The sequence below is a fragment of the Entelurus aequoreus genome, linkage group LG05 (genome assembly GCF_033978785.1).
Source record: "Entelurus aequoreus isolate RoL-2023_Sb linkage group LG05, RoL_Eaeq_v1.1, whole genome shotgun sequence".
Lineage (NCBI taxonomy): Eukaryota > Metazoa > Chordata > Actinopteri > Syngnathiformes > Syngnathidae > Entelurus > Entelurus aequoreus.
The window spans coordinates 21,319,769-21,336,114 of NC_084735.1; the positions used below are offsets into that span (position 1 = coordinate 21,319,769).

The 16,346-nt window shown below is 43.3% G+C and overlaps 1 protein-coding gene across 7 annotated transcripts in view; it reads right to left on the reverse strand.

Moving 5' to 3' along the window:
* Window positions 1-16,346, reverse strand: part of cica (capicua transcriptional repressor a) — a 124,680-nt gene that overhangs the window by 54,750 nt on the left and 53,584 nt on the right. For 6 of the 7 annotated variants that reach the window (XM_062047380.1, XM_062047384.1, XM_062047383.1 and 3 more), the window contains exons 2-3: window positions 5,269-8,708; window positions 4,772-5,036 (exon numbers count right to left, since the gene is read on the reverse strand). In XM_062047380.1, coding sequence (XP_061903364.1) covers window positions 4,772-5,036; window positions 5,269-8,547 — 3,544 coding nt within the window. In that variant the 5' untranslated portion in view covers window positions 8,548-8,708. Of the gene's footprint in view, window positions 1-4,771; window positions 5,037-5,268; window positions 8,709-12,902; window positions 12,986-16,346 lie in introns of those variants that run through there. The other variant, XM_062047379.1, reaches the window with a different exon arrangement.

Below are 16,346 nucleotides of genomic sequence, written 5' to 3' on the forward strand. Positions count from 1 at the left end.
ACTGCTTATTTGCTATTACTTTTACCATCATATTTGTACATGTCGTATTTGCTGATGTTGCTCTGTTGTTGTTGTTGTGTTTGCTGTTGTTGTTTTTGTCTCTCTGTCTAATCCCCCTCTTGTCCCCACAATTCCCCCCTCTGTCTTCCTTTTTCTCTCTTTCTATCCCCTCCTGCTCCGGCCCAGCTGCACCAAATGATAATATAAATACATTTAATAAAGTCAAAATACAAGTAAGGCAACAAGAGAAGTATCCTACACTTCTCTTTTGTAAAGTAAATCTGAACTTGGCATCTACATCTGCTATATGATTTGCCCGAGAAGCTGGGCAGGACATTATTTTTTTTTTAAATAAATAAATTAAAAAAATAAAATAAAATAAAATGTTTGGGCCTGTCCAGCTTCTCAGGCAAATCATATAGTTGATGTAGATGCCCATATAGGCTGTTCAGATTTACTTTACAAAAGAGAAGTATAGGATAGTTCTCTTGTTGCCTTATTTGTACTTGACCACTACTGTTTTCTGTTTATTTGTTACTGACTGTGGCAGGACACCTCTGCCTCTGTTTCACTTTATGTATGCTGGTAAATAATCTGGTTGTAGTAGTAGGCTAAAGTTAAATTATTTAGTATGCACTAATTAAAGGGGCAGAGCTTTAAGAGACATTTTAGCTTTTATATTTTATAAAATACATTTTTTGTAAGAACCACAATTAATAAATATATTTCAGTGAATAACTTATTGTTCAAATCTGTATATAAATATGTACATAAAGTGTTAATTATATTGTAAAATGGATGGATGGATGGATGGATGGACGTTTAAAACAAAACTTTTATTATTAATTAGTAAGTATACATTTTTTGAGCCTTTTTTAGAGAAAATCATATCATTGTAGTAAATTATGCAAATTGCTCGATGATGTCATGGTGACCACGCCCATAGCCACGCCCCCACAGCCACAGGTATGTGAAGTGAAGTGAATTACATTTATATAGCGCTTTTTCTCAAGTGACTCAAAGCGCTTTACATTGTGAAACCCAATATCTAAGTTACATTTAAACCAGTGTGGGTGGCACTGGGAGCAGGTGGGTAAAGTGTCTTGCCCAAGGACACAACGGCAGTGACTAGGATGGCGGAAGCGGGGATCGAACCTGCAACCCTTAAGTTGCTGGCACGGCCGCTCTACCAACCGAGCTATACCGTATCTTGGCAGTTTATGGGAAACACTGTGTTGCCAATCAACCTATCCCCAGGTGCATGCCTTTGGAGGTGGGAGGATGCCAGAGTACCCGGAGGGAACCCACGCAGTCACGGGGAGAACATGCAAACTCCACACAGAAAGATCCCGAGCCCAGGATCAATACGGTGTGCCTCGTATTGTGAGGCACACCGTGCTGCCCTGATCTGAAGACTTTCTACCAAATTCATGCACAAACAGAAATCTCAGCAGGGGGTAGTAAATGTTGCCATAGGGGACCTGTTGACACCTTGTGCCGACTTCCTGCAGTGCTGATGCTAATGCAGGAGGCCTATATTTAGATTTTGGAGGGATCTCTGCCGCGGGGGCCTCCGCCGCCTTTTGCATGTTTATTTCTGGGACTTTTCTCTCTCTCTTTTTTTTTTTTTATAATGCACGGCGAAGGCAATGCTACGCTACAGAGGCAGGTGGCTCGCTGGCAGCCGTGCGAAGGATGTGCGAGGGAGGGAGCAATAACGGCGCGCTCGGGTAATCAGCTCAGGCTTTCGCCGTGCTAATTCTTCCAGTGGAAACGGCGTATCCATGACAACACGCCAGCAATATCAGCGCTGCTTTTTAGTCTGTGCGGTGATGAAACGCATTCACATCATGCTGGGACTGCCCTTGGTGCCCTGTCTGATTGTCTGGAACGCTGCATCTGTGTGTGTGTGTGTGAGAATGTCCTTGTTGCACTTACACTCTCTGTGCTGCATGTCTAGACTTGTCAATATTTTCACCCTTTGAGAGTTTCACTGAAACACTCCTTATCTCTCTCACACACACATGCACACACACGCTCATATGTAGGGCGACACCCCTGGCACACACACGCACGATTTATGGCACCGCACGTACGAGTCATGCAATACAAAACACATAATGAGCAGCATGTTGGAGAGCCTGAGTGACTGGTATTTTAAACCTCTAGTCGGGCCTCACTACTCAGACAATCCAACTGCTTCTACTGGACTATTTGGACACTTTGGAAGAAGTAAAAAATATTTTGCTTTATAATAAATACATACAGAAAAAACTGTTTCCACTCACTAATAAAAATAATTTCCCCCACAACGTTGTAAATATTATATTAAAGGGGAACTGCAATTCTGGGGGGTAATTTTACCTATCATTCACAATTCTTATGTAAGAAAAGCACCCATGTATTTCTTTTTTTATACATTATAAATTGTAAATAAAAGCGAGCAAAAGTCAGCCGATGGTAGTCGTTCTATTGCGCTTTTTAAGTGTCCTAAACTTTCAAAAGCGTCTATCAATGTTTTATATATACATTGTAAATACCGTATTTTTCGGACTATAAGTCGCAGTTTTTTTCATAGTTTGGCCGGAGGTGCGACTTATACTCAGGAGCGACTTATGTGTGAAATTATTAATTGTTCACTATTCTTTATTTATTTTAAATAGCCTTTCAAATGTCTATTCTTGGTGTTGGGTTTTATCAAATAAATTTCCCCCAAAAAATGCGACTTATACTCCAGTGCGACTTATATGTTTTTTTTCTTCTTTATTATGCATTTTCGGCCGGTGCAACTTATACTCCGGAGCGACTTATAGTCCGAAAAATACGGTATATAATATATTTACATATATAAGTATATCCTATAGAGCGCACGGGTATATTAGCTGCACCCACAAAATTTTAGGGAACATTTTTTTCTTCCATATATTAGCCCCACCACAAATATATACGTTGTGAAATTAGTTATTTACATATAAAATTCTGTACATTTTTATCGACATACCTTAATTGTTTTCTAACGGTGTCTGTAACACAGCAGTAAAACGTCTGATCAAACAAAAGAGAAGTCATCGTTATCAGACTCAATAACTCCACGGTGACGTCTTGGTGAATTTACTAAGGAATTTGTGAAATTGAAATAATACAAAAAGAATGCTGTTGTAAGTTAATAATACTAACACGGATACTCAAAAACGTGTCAGCATATAAGCTAACGCTAACAACGCTAACGTCGTTACTTTACTATAGCATGTACAAATATGCATGAAAATACTCCTACAGACATCACACATGGGACGGTTTAGTAAGTATAAACGGTTTTAGTTATATTGTGAAACTTACAAACGTTGCTTGGAGTGACGAATGAACAATCAACACGAGGACGACAAGAAGATTGAACAGCAATTCTACTTTTTTTTTGGTAAAACCTTTTTATCATTGCCGTCAGAGAAGAAAAATCAAAAAATTAGCCGCACCGTCTTGTAAGCCCTAGGGTTCAAGGTGTAGGAAATTTACAGTATGTATTGTAGTAAAAGGTACATTCATAATAACATTTAATAGTTATGTATTTTGGCCATTTTAAGCATACGGCAGCATATCTATTTTACAGAGAAATAACAAAGTTCGCTATTTCCTTTAACAACAACAAACCTACTCATGACAAAATACTACATGAGAGAGATCAAAGACAATTTTGGGACACATGATGACCCAGAACCTTATAATTTTCAGCCTGAATATAAAGAGGATGAGCTAAAACTTTTAGAAGTTGTGTGCTAAACAGAAGCAGCTTTAGTGAAACACTAAGCATTATTGCTAAGTGCTGACTAAACTAAACTACAAACATAATAAAACAATCACTTACTGTACAATGTCTGCCCTCACTAGAATGCAGATTGATGGAATGTCTATATATTCCTGCTTAGATTAAGAATTAATCCTAATCCTAACAAAGGGTTAAAGAAAGAGGCCGCAAAAGAGCATATTTTCGTGTCTTTCTCACCATCTCCAGATATAAGTCAGATGTCAAGGTTTACCAACTTCTAGGTTTATAGCCATATCCTTCTACCATCCAGGTGAGAGGCATGATTTATAATCTAGAATTAACTTTCACCAACTCAGAGGCGATGCAGCAGCTAACAGGCTTAATATGTAAATACAGCAACATAAAACAGTTAGCTCTTTGTGATCAATGTGCCGCTAAAAGTAGTCCCTTAACATTAATACTTGGTTAATATTCAGATCACGAAATGTAAATAAGGTATTGTTGGTGTTTTTTTTATTTTTTAGAGGGCTTCATGGGCACAATAGTGAACTTTCATTAGCTGCATCGTGAGCTACCTTGTACTTTCTATATTTAACGACTTAAAATGCATAAAAAAAGAAAAACATATGTGCTCTTGTGTTACATAGGGATTGCAAATGAGGGGCAAAATTGGCGTGCAAGTTCTGCTTGATAATGGCTAAGTGTCACAGTGCAGTATTTATCTTCGTTCCACCACAAACTGAAACGAAAAAGTCTCTCTGTACACTGTTGCATTCAACACTTTAAATAAAACCCTTGAAAAACCACAAACGACACATAGCGATAGTTATATTTTAAGGATTTGGCCGTAGTGCAATAGCCAATGGTTGTCATGGCGATGGTGATTTGCTTACGTCCCGCAACGTGCTTCCAAAGTACATAATAAAAAAAAGTGCACTTAAGGCATGAAGAGATATTTTTAGTTGCTCTAGCAAAAAACAGAAAATGTGAGTCATCATCTTTGTTTACCTGTGCCAGGGCGTCCCATGATGATTTGCTTGCGAGGGGCAGGGTGAGGGGACTCGGCCGGCAGTATGAGCGGCAGCAGAGCGGTAGGTGTGGGGTGGCAGGCAACCGGCTGAGGCAGCGCCCCTCCGCTGGCCTCCTGGTGCCCCTCGGGTTTCCTCTCCCGGCCCCCGGATCCTGACGAGGACAGGGCGGGACCTGCGGTGGTTGATCCCAGGGTGAAAGAGTTGGAGAGGGCAGCATGGCCTCCTGAAGCTGGGGTGAGGGACTGATTGAAAGGAAAAGAGGTGTCATATTTAGTTAAACTGTCCATGAAGCACTTCAGTTGGCTAGTATACCCTTTGGAACAGTTATCTAAGCCCATTCCCATGTGCTGATTTCCAGGTTACCACTGTATTACCAAACAGCATCACCGGTTGGTACAACAACGGATTGGATTATTACTGCTTGGTAGAATTACTTCAATTATCACACAAAACTGGAAACAGTGTGTTCCTTACAGAGCTAGAGGTGACCAAGACCAAAGCAGAACCAGGATTTCGCAGGAGGACTGCGCCATTGGTGGTGGCTCCGTTGATGGGAACGGGTGCCTGCAGGCCCAGAGGCACCGCCTGTTGGGCCTGGCTGAGCTCCCTGGACCGACTCCTCTCTCGCCTCGCTAGGGGGCCGTCAGAGAACTTGGCCAAAGGGACATCTGGGTTGCGGACGATAACCGGGGAGTCCCGCAGGGGTACGATGCGGCGCGGTGAAGGTTCCTGGGGCAGCGGGGAGGGGGGAGTTGGAGAGACCAGCATGGGCGGTGGTGTAGAAGCAGCGGAGGATGGTGGTCGGCTGGTGGCGCTACGTGGGCGGGGGAAAGTCAGCGAGGATGGGGTTGTGGGTTGACTCTGGGGGGAAAGGACTCTAAAGGGAGCAGGGCCAAGATTGAGATCCCCCATAACCTGCTCCCCAGGTTTGCTGTGGTAGTCATGGAGTGCTGGCAGTGGAGGAGGTGGGTGTGTATCAATCTTCCTCTTGCTGGGACTCATGGGCACCGTAAACGTGAGGTTGGTCTGAAAAGTGGGCACAATGCCTGAGAGGTGGCGTTCTCGTTCTGTACCTAAAGTGCCTAATTTAGTGCCACTCAGCTGGCGGTGACGGCGGGAAGAGGGAGCAGTGATCGGGCTGAAATTTGCTGGGCGGAAGCCGAAGAGCGGCGAGGGAGAAGGTGATGGGGTCGGGGAGAAGGGTGACTGGTTGGAGATGGGTGAGTAAGAAGGCGTGCCTGAACGGGAACCCCCCAAGGAGACCAGCATTGTCGCTGCTTCACACTCGTCAAAGTCAAAGCGAGAGAGGTCCTGGGGGAGCAGGGAAGGAAGGACAAGGCGGGGGCGGGAATCTCCTCCACGACTGCTTGCCTCACTGCTTTCCCGGGAAGTCTCGTCCCAGTCAAACTCGGAGCTGGCCCGGCCCCCGCTTAGTCGGAGGTCAGATGGCGTCAAGGTCCCTGTGCTGCTGGCACCTCCTCGCTCCCGGATGCCTCCACTGGCTTCCATCTCCTTGGTCCTCATGGACAAGTGTCTTGAGCAGTATCCTCGGCGCTGGGACTCTTTGGAGCAGCCTTCCCGGGAGCACAGCCTCCTCCACTGCTTCCCATTGAACTTCTTGCGGATACCTGTAGGCGTGCACACCACATCTCCCTTCTTGTACTTCTGCTGAGCCGCTGTCAGCGGGGTGCGTGAACGTGAGGAGGAGGAAGAAGTGGAACCTGACCCAGATCCACCACCACCTCCTGATGCTTTTTCCACTCTGGAGGAGGACGTGCTAGAGGAAGAGATAGGTGGGAGTGGCGGGAGCTGGGGGGTGGAAATGACAGCACCACTAGTGGGTGCTCCAATTGGGTCGAGGCCTAGCAGGGCAGGGGAAGGAGGGGGATGAGGGTTTAGGGCAAGGTGGCCAGAGGGGATTCCAATGCCCTGCACCACAGACAGATGATGATTGATGTAGCCAGGAGGAGGCTTAGAGACAATGTGGCGGTGTTGAGTCAGTGCCATGGTTTTGGACCCAGGTATAATGGCTCCCATTGGCAACATGTTGAAGTGGGACACCTCCATGTCCTCCTCTGGGGTCAGTGGCATGTAGGAATGGTGTTGCTGTTGTTGCTTTATACTGTTCTGCCTTTCTCTCTCATGTTTTCTCTGGAGATCCCTCTCCATTGCAAAGTCTTTTTCAATGTCCCATTCTCGGCCAGGAGCAAGGCTGAGGACTGAGATCGGAGTGACTGGTGTAGTTATACTATGTCCTGATGTGGAGGACACTGGAGGCATGCAAGGGTACACCCTTCCCAACACAGATCCTACACTAGGTGTCATGCCCCGGCTTAAACGACACACCTCCTGCTCCACATCCATTTCATCCCTGTCCTCCTGCTCCCTTTTGTTATTGCGAGTGCACTCGACTGCCTCCCTTGATGGTAAGTCCAGGTCCCATGGGGGCACTAAGAGCCTGAGTGTTTGTCTGGACACCCACACGGCCTGCGTTGCATTGGCTGCACCTCTGCCATCCTCACCTTCATTGACCGATGAAGGTCTTTCATCGGACAACAGGACACGGTAGCAATTAGCCACTGCTGGGTGAGTGTCCACCTGAGTCACGACGCCTTCCCGGTACCACTGGCCTTCCCCACCTTCATCGCTGCTGAATGGCACACAGACGCGGGTGCTGAGTGGTATCGGATCAACACCCGGTGGGGGGGCATCCAGAATGATATCTACAACCCCTGGGGGGCTGTTGTGTCTATACGGATAACGACAGAGTGTCTTTTCCCCATTTAGTTGCACCTCCAGGCTTCCATATTCACCACTGACTCTGCGGACCACACCCGCACGGAACACTAAGCCCAAAGACCTCCCTTTGCTCCTCCTTTCTGCTCCTCCATCATCAATTCTTCTCATGAGCTGTCGAGCGAGGACACGTTGATTCTTCAGGCCTTTGGCCAGAGTGTCGGCGAGCGCATCAGGGAGGCTGGAAGACAGATGTGGGAAAGCATCCGTCACTACTTCCAGGTCTGCAGAGTGCTCGCTTGCAGTGTCTGTAGAGGAGCACCGAGGTAGGGGACAGGGAGACACTTGCTCCGCATCCCTGGCCACCTCCACTCCTACTGGCTTATCCCCTAGCAGTGAGAGGACAGGGGGTCCCAGGGAAACATCCTGAGGTAGCTCCCTGCCGGTGGTCAAGCTGTGAAAGTCCCCAATCAGGCTGCGGCTTTGATTGTTGCCATCAGGACTACCTGAGCATGATGAGCCCTGGTTGAGGGTTCTTCCGCTAAGAAGCAGAGGAGGGGGTGTGCTGGATACAAGGTTGCTATGGCTACCAGCGGCAGTGATTGAGCAGTGTTCTGATGTGTATTTCTTCTTGGGAATGCGGGCTTTGAAGGTGGCGGTTTTGCGACTAGACGTGGGGTTGGGGCTGCTGTTTGCGCTCGGCGTGCTGCTGTTACTGCAACTGCTCCCGCCGCTGTCGCTGTGGCTGCCCGCGCTTAACACTGAACGTGCTGCTTGCTCATCTTTCCCAGAGTCCACGACGAGTAATTCACCGTCGGAAGAGTCACGGTTTCTGATTGGGTCACAGGACTCAGAGTGGGATGAAAAGGAGAAGGGATCTTGGCTTTGCTGGTCTCGGTTCTCGTCCGAGTCTCTTTTCTCCCCTCCTTCGGGGGCCTCACCTGCTCCTCTGCGCTTACCCCCTTTGGCCCGGGTGGAGGGGGGGGAACGCCGGCCCTGCTTTTTGATTGGCTTCATCGCGTCATCAAGCTGGCCTCTCTTTCAGACAAGACAAGATTCTTTGTTGGTTTCTCCTCAATTTCCTCCCCCCTCCTTCTTGTCCCTCGAGTTACTTCTTCTTCCAGGGCCGGCTCACTCTCATCGCAACTTGCTGCCTTTTTTTTTTTCCTCCAGAGATGCTGAAAGAAAGAAAAGCCATCACACATTGGACAACAACAACAACAACACAGTAGATGTCTAATAATACAAATTATGGGTATGGCAAGCAGATAAATGGTTTTTTATTCAAAATGTTTCTCTAAAATATGCAATGAGGCCATAAAGTATGTTTTATCTAGTTACTCAATTAATCAAACAAACTAATCAATAGATTACTCGATTACTAGAATAATGGATAGCTTTAGCCCCAAAGCAACAGCTTTCACTCTTCTGGGAAGACTTTTGACAAGATTTTTAGTGTTTCCCAAACAACCACAATGTATTCAGTGGGGCTTAGTCATATTTGCATAATTGGAATGACGCATTTGCAATGAAAAACATGAAAAGCGAAACATGTTTACAACAACAAGCCAAACTTACTTCTGTCACTTCTTTTTGTTATTTATCTATTAATGTCACAAGACCGAGACGCCTTGAGTGCTTTCAGATGGGGGAGGGGCCCACAGCTACCCTACACTAGATTTGGAGCTAGTCGTTTTTTTGATAAACAGTATCTGGAGGGATCTGATTTAGGGTTGTCCCGATTACCCAATACCAATATTTTGGTACCGGTACCAAATTGTATTTCGATACTTTTCAAAATAATGAGAACCACAAAAATGTTGTTATTGGCTTTATTTTTAGAAAATCTTATAATACATTAAATATATGTGTGCCTTAAAGGCCTACTGAAATTATTATTTTTTTATTTAAACAGGGATAGCATATCCATTCTATGTGTCATACTTGATCATTTCGCAATATTGCCATATTTTTGCTGAAAGGATTTAGTAGAGAACATCGACGATAAAGTTGCAACTTTTGGTCGCTGATAAAAAAAAGCCTTGCCTGTACCGGAAGTAGCGTGACGTCAAAAGTTGAAAGGCTCCTCACATTTCCCCATTGTTTACAATGCAGCGAGAGCGATTCGGACCGAGAGAACGACGATTACCCCATTAATTTGAGCGAGGATGAAAGATTCGTGGATGAGGAACGTAAGAGTGAAGGACTAGAGTGCAGTGCAGGACATATCTTTTTTCGCTCTGACCGTAACTTAGGGACAAGCTGGCTCATTGGATTCCACACTCTCTCCTTTTTCTATTGTGGATCACGGATTTGTATTTTAAACCACCTCGGATACTATATCCTCTTGAAAATGAGAATCGAGAACGGGAAATGGACATTCACAGTGACTTTTATCTCCACGAAAATACATCGGCGAAGCTCTTTAGCTACGGAGCTAACGTGATAGCATCCTGCTTAACTGCATATAGAAACTAAATAAATAAACCCCTGACTGGAAGGATAGACAGAAAATCAACAATACTATTAAACTATGTACCTGTAAATACACGGTTAATGCTTTCCAGCCTGGCGAAGGTTAACAATGCTGTTGCTAATGACGCCATTGAAGCTAACTTAGCAACCGGACCTCACAGAGCTATGCTAAAAACATTAGCTATCCACCTACGCCAGCCAGCCCTCATCTGCTCATCAACACCCGTGCTCACCTGCGTTCCGGCGATCGACGGCGCGACGAAGGACTTCACCCGATCACAGATGCGGTCGGCGGCCCGGAGACGGAGAAAGTCAAGGTGAGGTCGGCGGCTAGCGCGTCTGCTATCGATCTCATAGTCCTCCTGGTTGTGTTGCTGTAGTCCGCCGCTAATACACCGATCCCACCTACAACTTTCTTCTTTGCAGTCTTCATTTTTCATTAAAAAAATTGCAAAAGATTCACCAACACAGATGTCCAGAATACTGTGGAATTTTGAGATGAAAACGGAGCTTTTTGTATAGGATTCAATGTGTCCGCATACTTCCGTTTCAACGATTGACGTCACGTGCATACGTCATCATACATAGACGTTTTCAACCGGAAGTTTAGCGGGAAATTTAAAATTGCACTTTATAAGTTAACCCGGCCGTATTGGCATGTGTTGCAATGTTAAGATTTCATCATTGATATATAAACTATCAGACTGCGTGGTCGGTAGTCGTGGGTTTCAGTAGGCCTTTAATTTTCCCCAGGTCTGCCGTTGGCTATGCGGGAGGCTACGCAGGTGGAGGAGGGATGACGGCGTCGCCTACGCAAGCTCCGCGACGCGTGTGTATACATCAGGCTTAACTAGCGCCTCGGCTCGTATTACCAGCAATACGTATCACCACGGCGCACCTCATGTTGATGAAAAAAAAAAAAAGTACAGGTATTTTTCAATGGCATTACAGTACTTTTTTAAATTCATTAGTACCGTGCTACTTTATTAGTACTGGTATATCGTACAGTCCTACTCTGATTACTTGCTAAATCATAACAACAAATTTGCTAATAATAACACTAATGATCCAGCTTGCTCTGTCTTTCTATTCTCTGACAGACCAAGGGTCTGCCTGTGTTAAAAAACTTGATAGCGCAAACAAAGCTTATCTACTGTGCTCATGTGCTGACGATTGCGTCTCCTAAGTGAGTAAAATAGAGAGAGGAATCCATTTGGCATGTTTGTCTTTGTGCATATCATTCAATCATAATGTATTTACAGTAAATAGCCTAGGGCTGGGCGATATGGCCTTTTATTAATATCTCGATATTTTTAGGCCATGTCACGATACACGATATATATCTCGATATTTTGCCTTAGCCTTGAATGACCACTTGAAGCATATAATCACAGCAGTATGATGATTCTATGTGTCTACATTAAAACATTCTTCTTCATACTGCATTAATATATGCTCATTTTAAACTTTCATGCAGAGAGGGAAATCACAGCTAAGTAAATTGACCAAAAGTGTATTTATTAAACAGTTATTAAGCAGTGGCACAAACATTCATGTAAATTCCAAAACAGAAAGTGCAAGATTGTCAGAGACATTTTAAAACAAGGTATTAGTGCACTTTTGTGCATGATGTCATTAAGATGACATATCAAAACAACATTAAATTGAAGTGCACTTTTTGTACAGAACACCACTACAATAGTTTAAAACATACACTACCGTTCAAAAGTTTGGGGTCACATTGAAATGTCCTTATTTTTTAAGGAAACACACTGTACTTTTCAATGAAGATAACTTAAAACTAGTCTTAACTTTAAAGAGATACACTCTATACATTGCTAATGTGGTAAATGACTATTCTAGCTGCAAATGTCTGGTTTTTGGTGCAATATCTACATAGGTGTATAGAGGCCCATTTCCAGCAACTATCACTCCAGTGTTCTAATGGTACAATGTGTTTGCTCATTGGCTCAGAAGGCTAATTGATGATTAGAAAACCCTTGTGCAATCATGTTCACACATCTGAAAACAGTTTAGCTCGTTACAGAAGCTACAAAACTTCCTTTGAGCAGATTGAGTTTCTGGAGCATCACATTTGTGGGGTCAATTAAACGCTCAAAATGGCCAGAAAAAGAGAACTTTCATCTGAAACTCGACAGTCTATTCTTGTTCTTAGAAATGAAGGCTATTCCACAAAATTGTTTGGGTGACCCCAAACTTTTGAACGGTAGTGTATAAAGTGCACTTTTGTGCATGATGTCACACAAAATATTTCAATAACTGTCAAATAAAAATGAGCTGCATAAAAGGAAATCCAATAGTGTATGTCCTTCGCTATGTGGTAGGTTCCTGCGGACATTATCTCCTTCTGTCAGCTTACACAGTATAAGAAGAATATATGATGATTATGAGAACACCCACAACACTGGTAGAGGAGATGCAAATATAATCATATAGCGGCCGCAATGCGATTCATCAAACCTGAAACTATTTTGTGGTCGCTGTTTTTGTGCGAGTACGTGCAAACTGGCACAGTTAAACACAAATGTCCGTGAGAAAGAGTGTTATTGTGCTGCAAAGACAGATGTTTGTGTGCGGGTTAACATATTTGGACTGTCAGAAATAAATAAAAAATGACAAATCCAGGGCCACGCTGAGCTGAATTAAGGCCGCCCCCGCATTAAAAATATATTTTCACACTTTAGTATTTATGTGAAGCCATTGTTATACTTTTTTTTTAATCAAACATGAATTGAATTTAATGTTTTGTACTAAAACTAGTTCATGAGAAATAAATTGTTCAATCGTTTATTTTTTCGTGTGCAGAATAACAAACTGACTATAATTAAGAGTAATAAATAAACTGGCCGCGATTTGAACCCAGTGTTGCTGCTTACAAGCACATTATGGGGACGGCGTGGCGCAGTTGGGAGAGTGGCCGTGCCAGCAACCTGAGGGTTCTTGGTTTGATCCCCACGTTCTCACAACTTCGTCACATCCGTTGTGTCCTTGCTCCTGATGGGTTGATGCCTTGAATGGCAGCTCCCGCCATCAGTGTGTGAATCTGGGTGAGAATGGGTGAATGTGGAAATAGTGTCAAAGCGCTTTGAGTACCTTGAAGGTAGAAAAGTGCTATACAAGTATAAAGTTTTTTTTGCGGTCGAATTTTGTGAACTGAAATTATGAATTATGCTGACAATTTCAGTGAAAAACAATTTGTTAGCAAAATGTGTGTTTAAAAAAATCTGTTTTAAAATTTTGTGTACAAAAATTCAGTGTCAAAAAATTTGCTGCTTCAAAAAGCAAGACTCCATTCCGGTAAATTAGGACTGAAGCAATCGATCCTGTCTCAGAACCAGCCAATGAGGTGTCAAGTTTGTGGTCACGTGACACAGGTCTTGCAAAACCGCATAAAAAAGGCAGTTAACTGGGCTACCTGGGCATAATACAACATAATTAACATTAAATGCAGCCCGTTGGATGCTTTCAAACTATAGAAATGATGGTTAGAATTGGCACTTCTGAGTGACATACAAAGTGGCAGGGACAGAGTGGGCGGGGCTCGTTTACAGAGTCTGATACGCGGGTGTCAGACGGAGTCAGAATTCTACAACAAAGTTCTTCAGAACAGTGATATTATGTCGAATGTGTGGATGTTTTTTACCCTTTATGTTTCGCCGCCTTTGTTGCATCTTGGTTGTTCTTGCTCGATTATAAAAGACGTTGACCAATGAGGTAGTCTGCAGTAGAAGAGCAACGTGTTATTGTTAGAGATGTCCGATAATATCGGACTGCCGATATTATCAGCCGATAAATGCTTTAAACTGTTATATAGGAAATTATCGGTATCGGTTTTAAAAAGTAAAATGTATTACTTTTTAAAACGCCGCTGTAGGGAGAAGTACAGAGCGCCAATAAACCTTAAAGGCACTGCCTTTGCGTGCCGGCCCAATCACATAATATCTACGACTTTTCACACACACAAGTGAATGCGAGGCATACTTGGTCAACAGCCATACAGGTCACACTGAGGGTAGCCGTATAAACAACTTTAACACTGTTACAAATATGCGCCACACTATGAACCCACACCAAACAAGAATGACAAACACATTTCGGGAGGACATCCGCACCGTAACACAACATAAACACAACAGAACAAATACCCAGAACCCCTTGCAGCACTAACTCTTCCGGGACGCTACAATATACACACCCGCTACCCCCTACCAAAACCCCGCCATCCCCCCCAACCCCGCCCACCTCAACCTCCTCATGCTCTCTCAGGGAGAGCATGTCCCAAATTCCAAGCTGCTGTTTTGAGGCATGTTAAAAAAAATAATGCGCTTTGTGACTTCAATAATAAATATGGGATTTTTTTCCATAACTTGAGTTGATTTATTTTGGAAAACCTTGTTACATTGTTTAATGCATCCAGCGGGGCATCACAACAAAATTAGACATAATAATGTGTTAATTCCACGACTGTATACTGTATATCGGTATCGGTTGATATCGGTATCGGTAATTAAGAGTTGGACAATATCGGAATATCGGATATGGGCAAAAAAGCCATTATCGGACATCTCTAGTTATTGTTAATAAATAAATGATAAATGGGTTATACTTGTATAGCGCTTTTCTACCTTCAAGGTACTCAAAGCGCTTTGACAGTATTTCCACATTCACCCATTCACACACATTCACACACTGATGGAGGGAGCTGCCATGCAAGGCGCTACCAGCACCCATCAGGAGCAAGGGTGAAGTGTCTTGCCCAAGGACACAACGGACGTGACTAGGATGGTAGAAGGTGGGGATTGAACCCCAGTAACCAGCAACCCTCCGATTGCTGGCACGGCCACTCTACCAACTTCGCCACACCGTCATTGTTCATAGTTATAATAGTAAATCTCTCATTCTGTATTTTTATGTACATTCTGACTCATATAATTTAGTAAAAACTAAAGTTTTTGAGATGGTCGGTTTAGTTTTACTGAATAAGACACTCGATGTACATGAAAATACAGCACCTGGGATTTACAATATTAACTATGAACAATAAAGCACTGAATATTCAAAATATTTGAATGTTAATTGCCCCTCTAATTCCCAGACCACCTCCTTGATCGACATATTGAGTAATTGAGCAAGAACAACGGAGATGCAACAAACACGGCGAAAAATAAAGGCAAAAGGGTAAAACACATCCACATAGTCAATATAATATCACTGTTCTGCAGAACTTTGTTGAAGAAATTTGCCTCCATCTGACACTCGCGTTTGCGAGGTCTCAGGCTTGTTGCTGCACCGCCCACTCTGCCCCGTGCCTTGTCCGCATGAAGCAGGGCTTCCCATGGTTACCGTAGTAACCCGTATGTCACTCAGGAGTGCAGATTCTAACCTTTAGGATCATTTCTATAGTTTGAAAATATGGAGCGGGCCGCATTGAAATGTTAATTATGTTGTATTATGTCCAGGTGGCCCAGCTAACAGCCTTTCTCATGCAATTTTGACACCTCATTGGATCGATTGATTCATAATTTACCAGAAGTGGGTCTTGCTTTTTGAAGCAGCAAATTTTTTCGACACTGAATTTTTCAGCACCGAATATTTTTACACACTGATTTTTATACACTGACATTTTATACAATGAATTTATAAACACTGAATTTTGCTAACACATTTTTTTCCCATGCAAAAAAATTCAGTGTACAAAGTTTAAATAATTTTTAATGAAAATTCAGTTACATAAATTTTGTGTAATAAAAAGGTTTCCTAATAAAGACACAAGTTAACCTCTATAGATGTCTCAAGTAAAACTGATCGCCTCCTTTCTCACAGCCCTTTGTGCGTAACTGTGCCAGTTTACGCATACTTTCCAACCGTGCTAAATATAGACGCAAAAACAGCTGCCGCAGAACAGTTTCAGCTTGATGAATCACTAAATGATTTTACTTGCATCTCCCAGTGTTGTGGGTGTTGTAATAGTCAGCATATATACTGCATATTAGAGATGTCCGATAATGGCTTTTTTGCCGATATCCGATATTGTCCAACTCTTAATTACCGATTCCGATATCAACCGATACCGATATATACAGTCGTGGAATTAACACATTATTATGCCTAATTTTGTTGTGATGCCCCGCTGGATGCATTAAACAATGTAACAAGGTTTTCCAAAATAAATCAACTCAAGTTATGGAAAAAAGTGCCAACATGGCACTGCCATATTTATTATTGAAGTCACAAAGTGCATTATTTTTTTTAACATGCCTCAAAACAGCAGCCTGGAATTTGGGACATGCTCTCCCTGAGAGAGCATGAGGAGGTTGAGG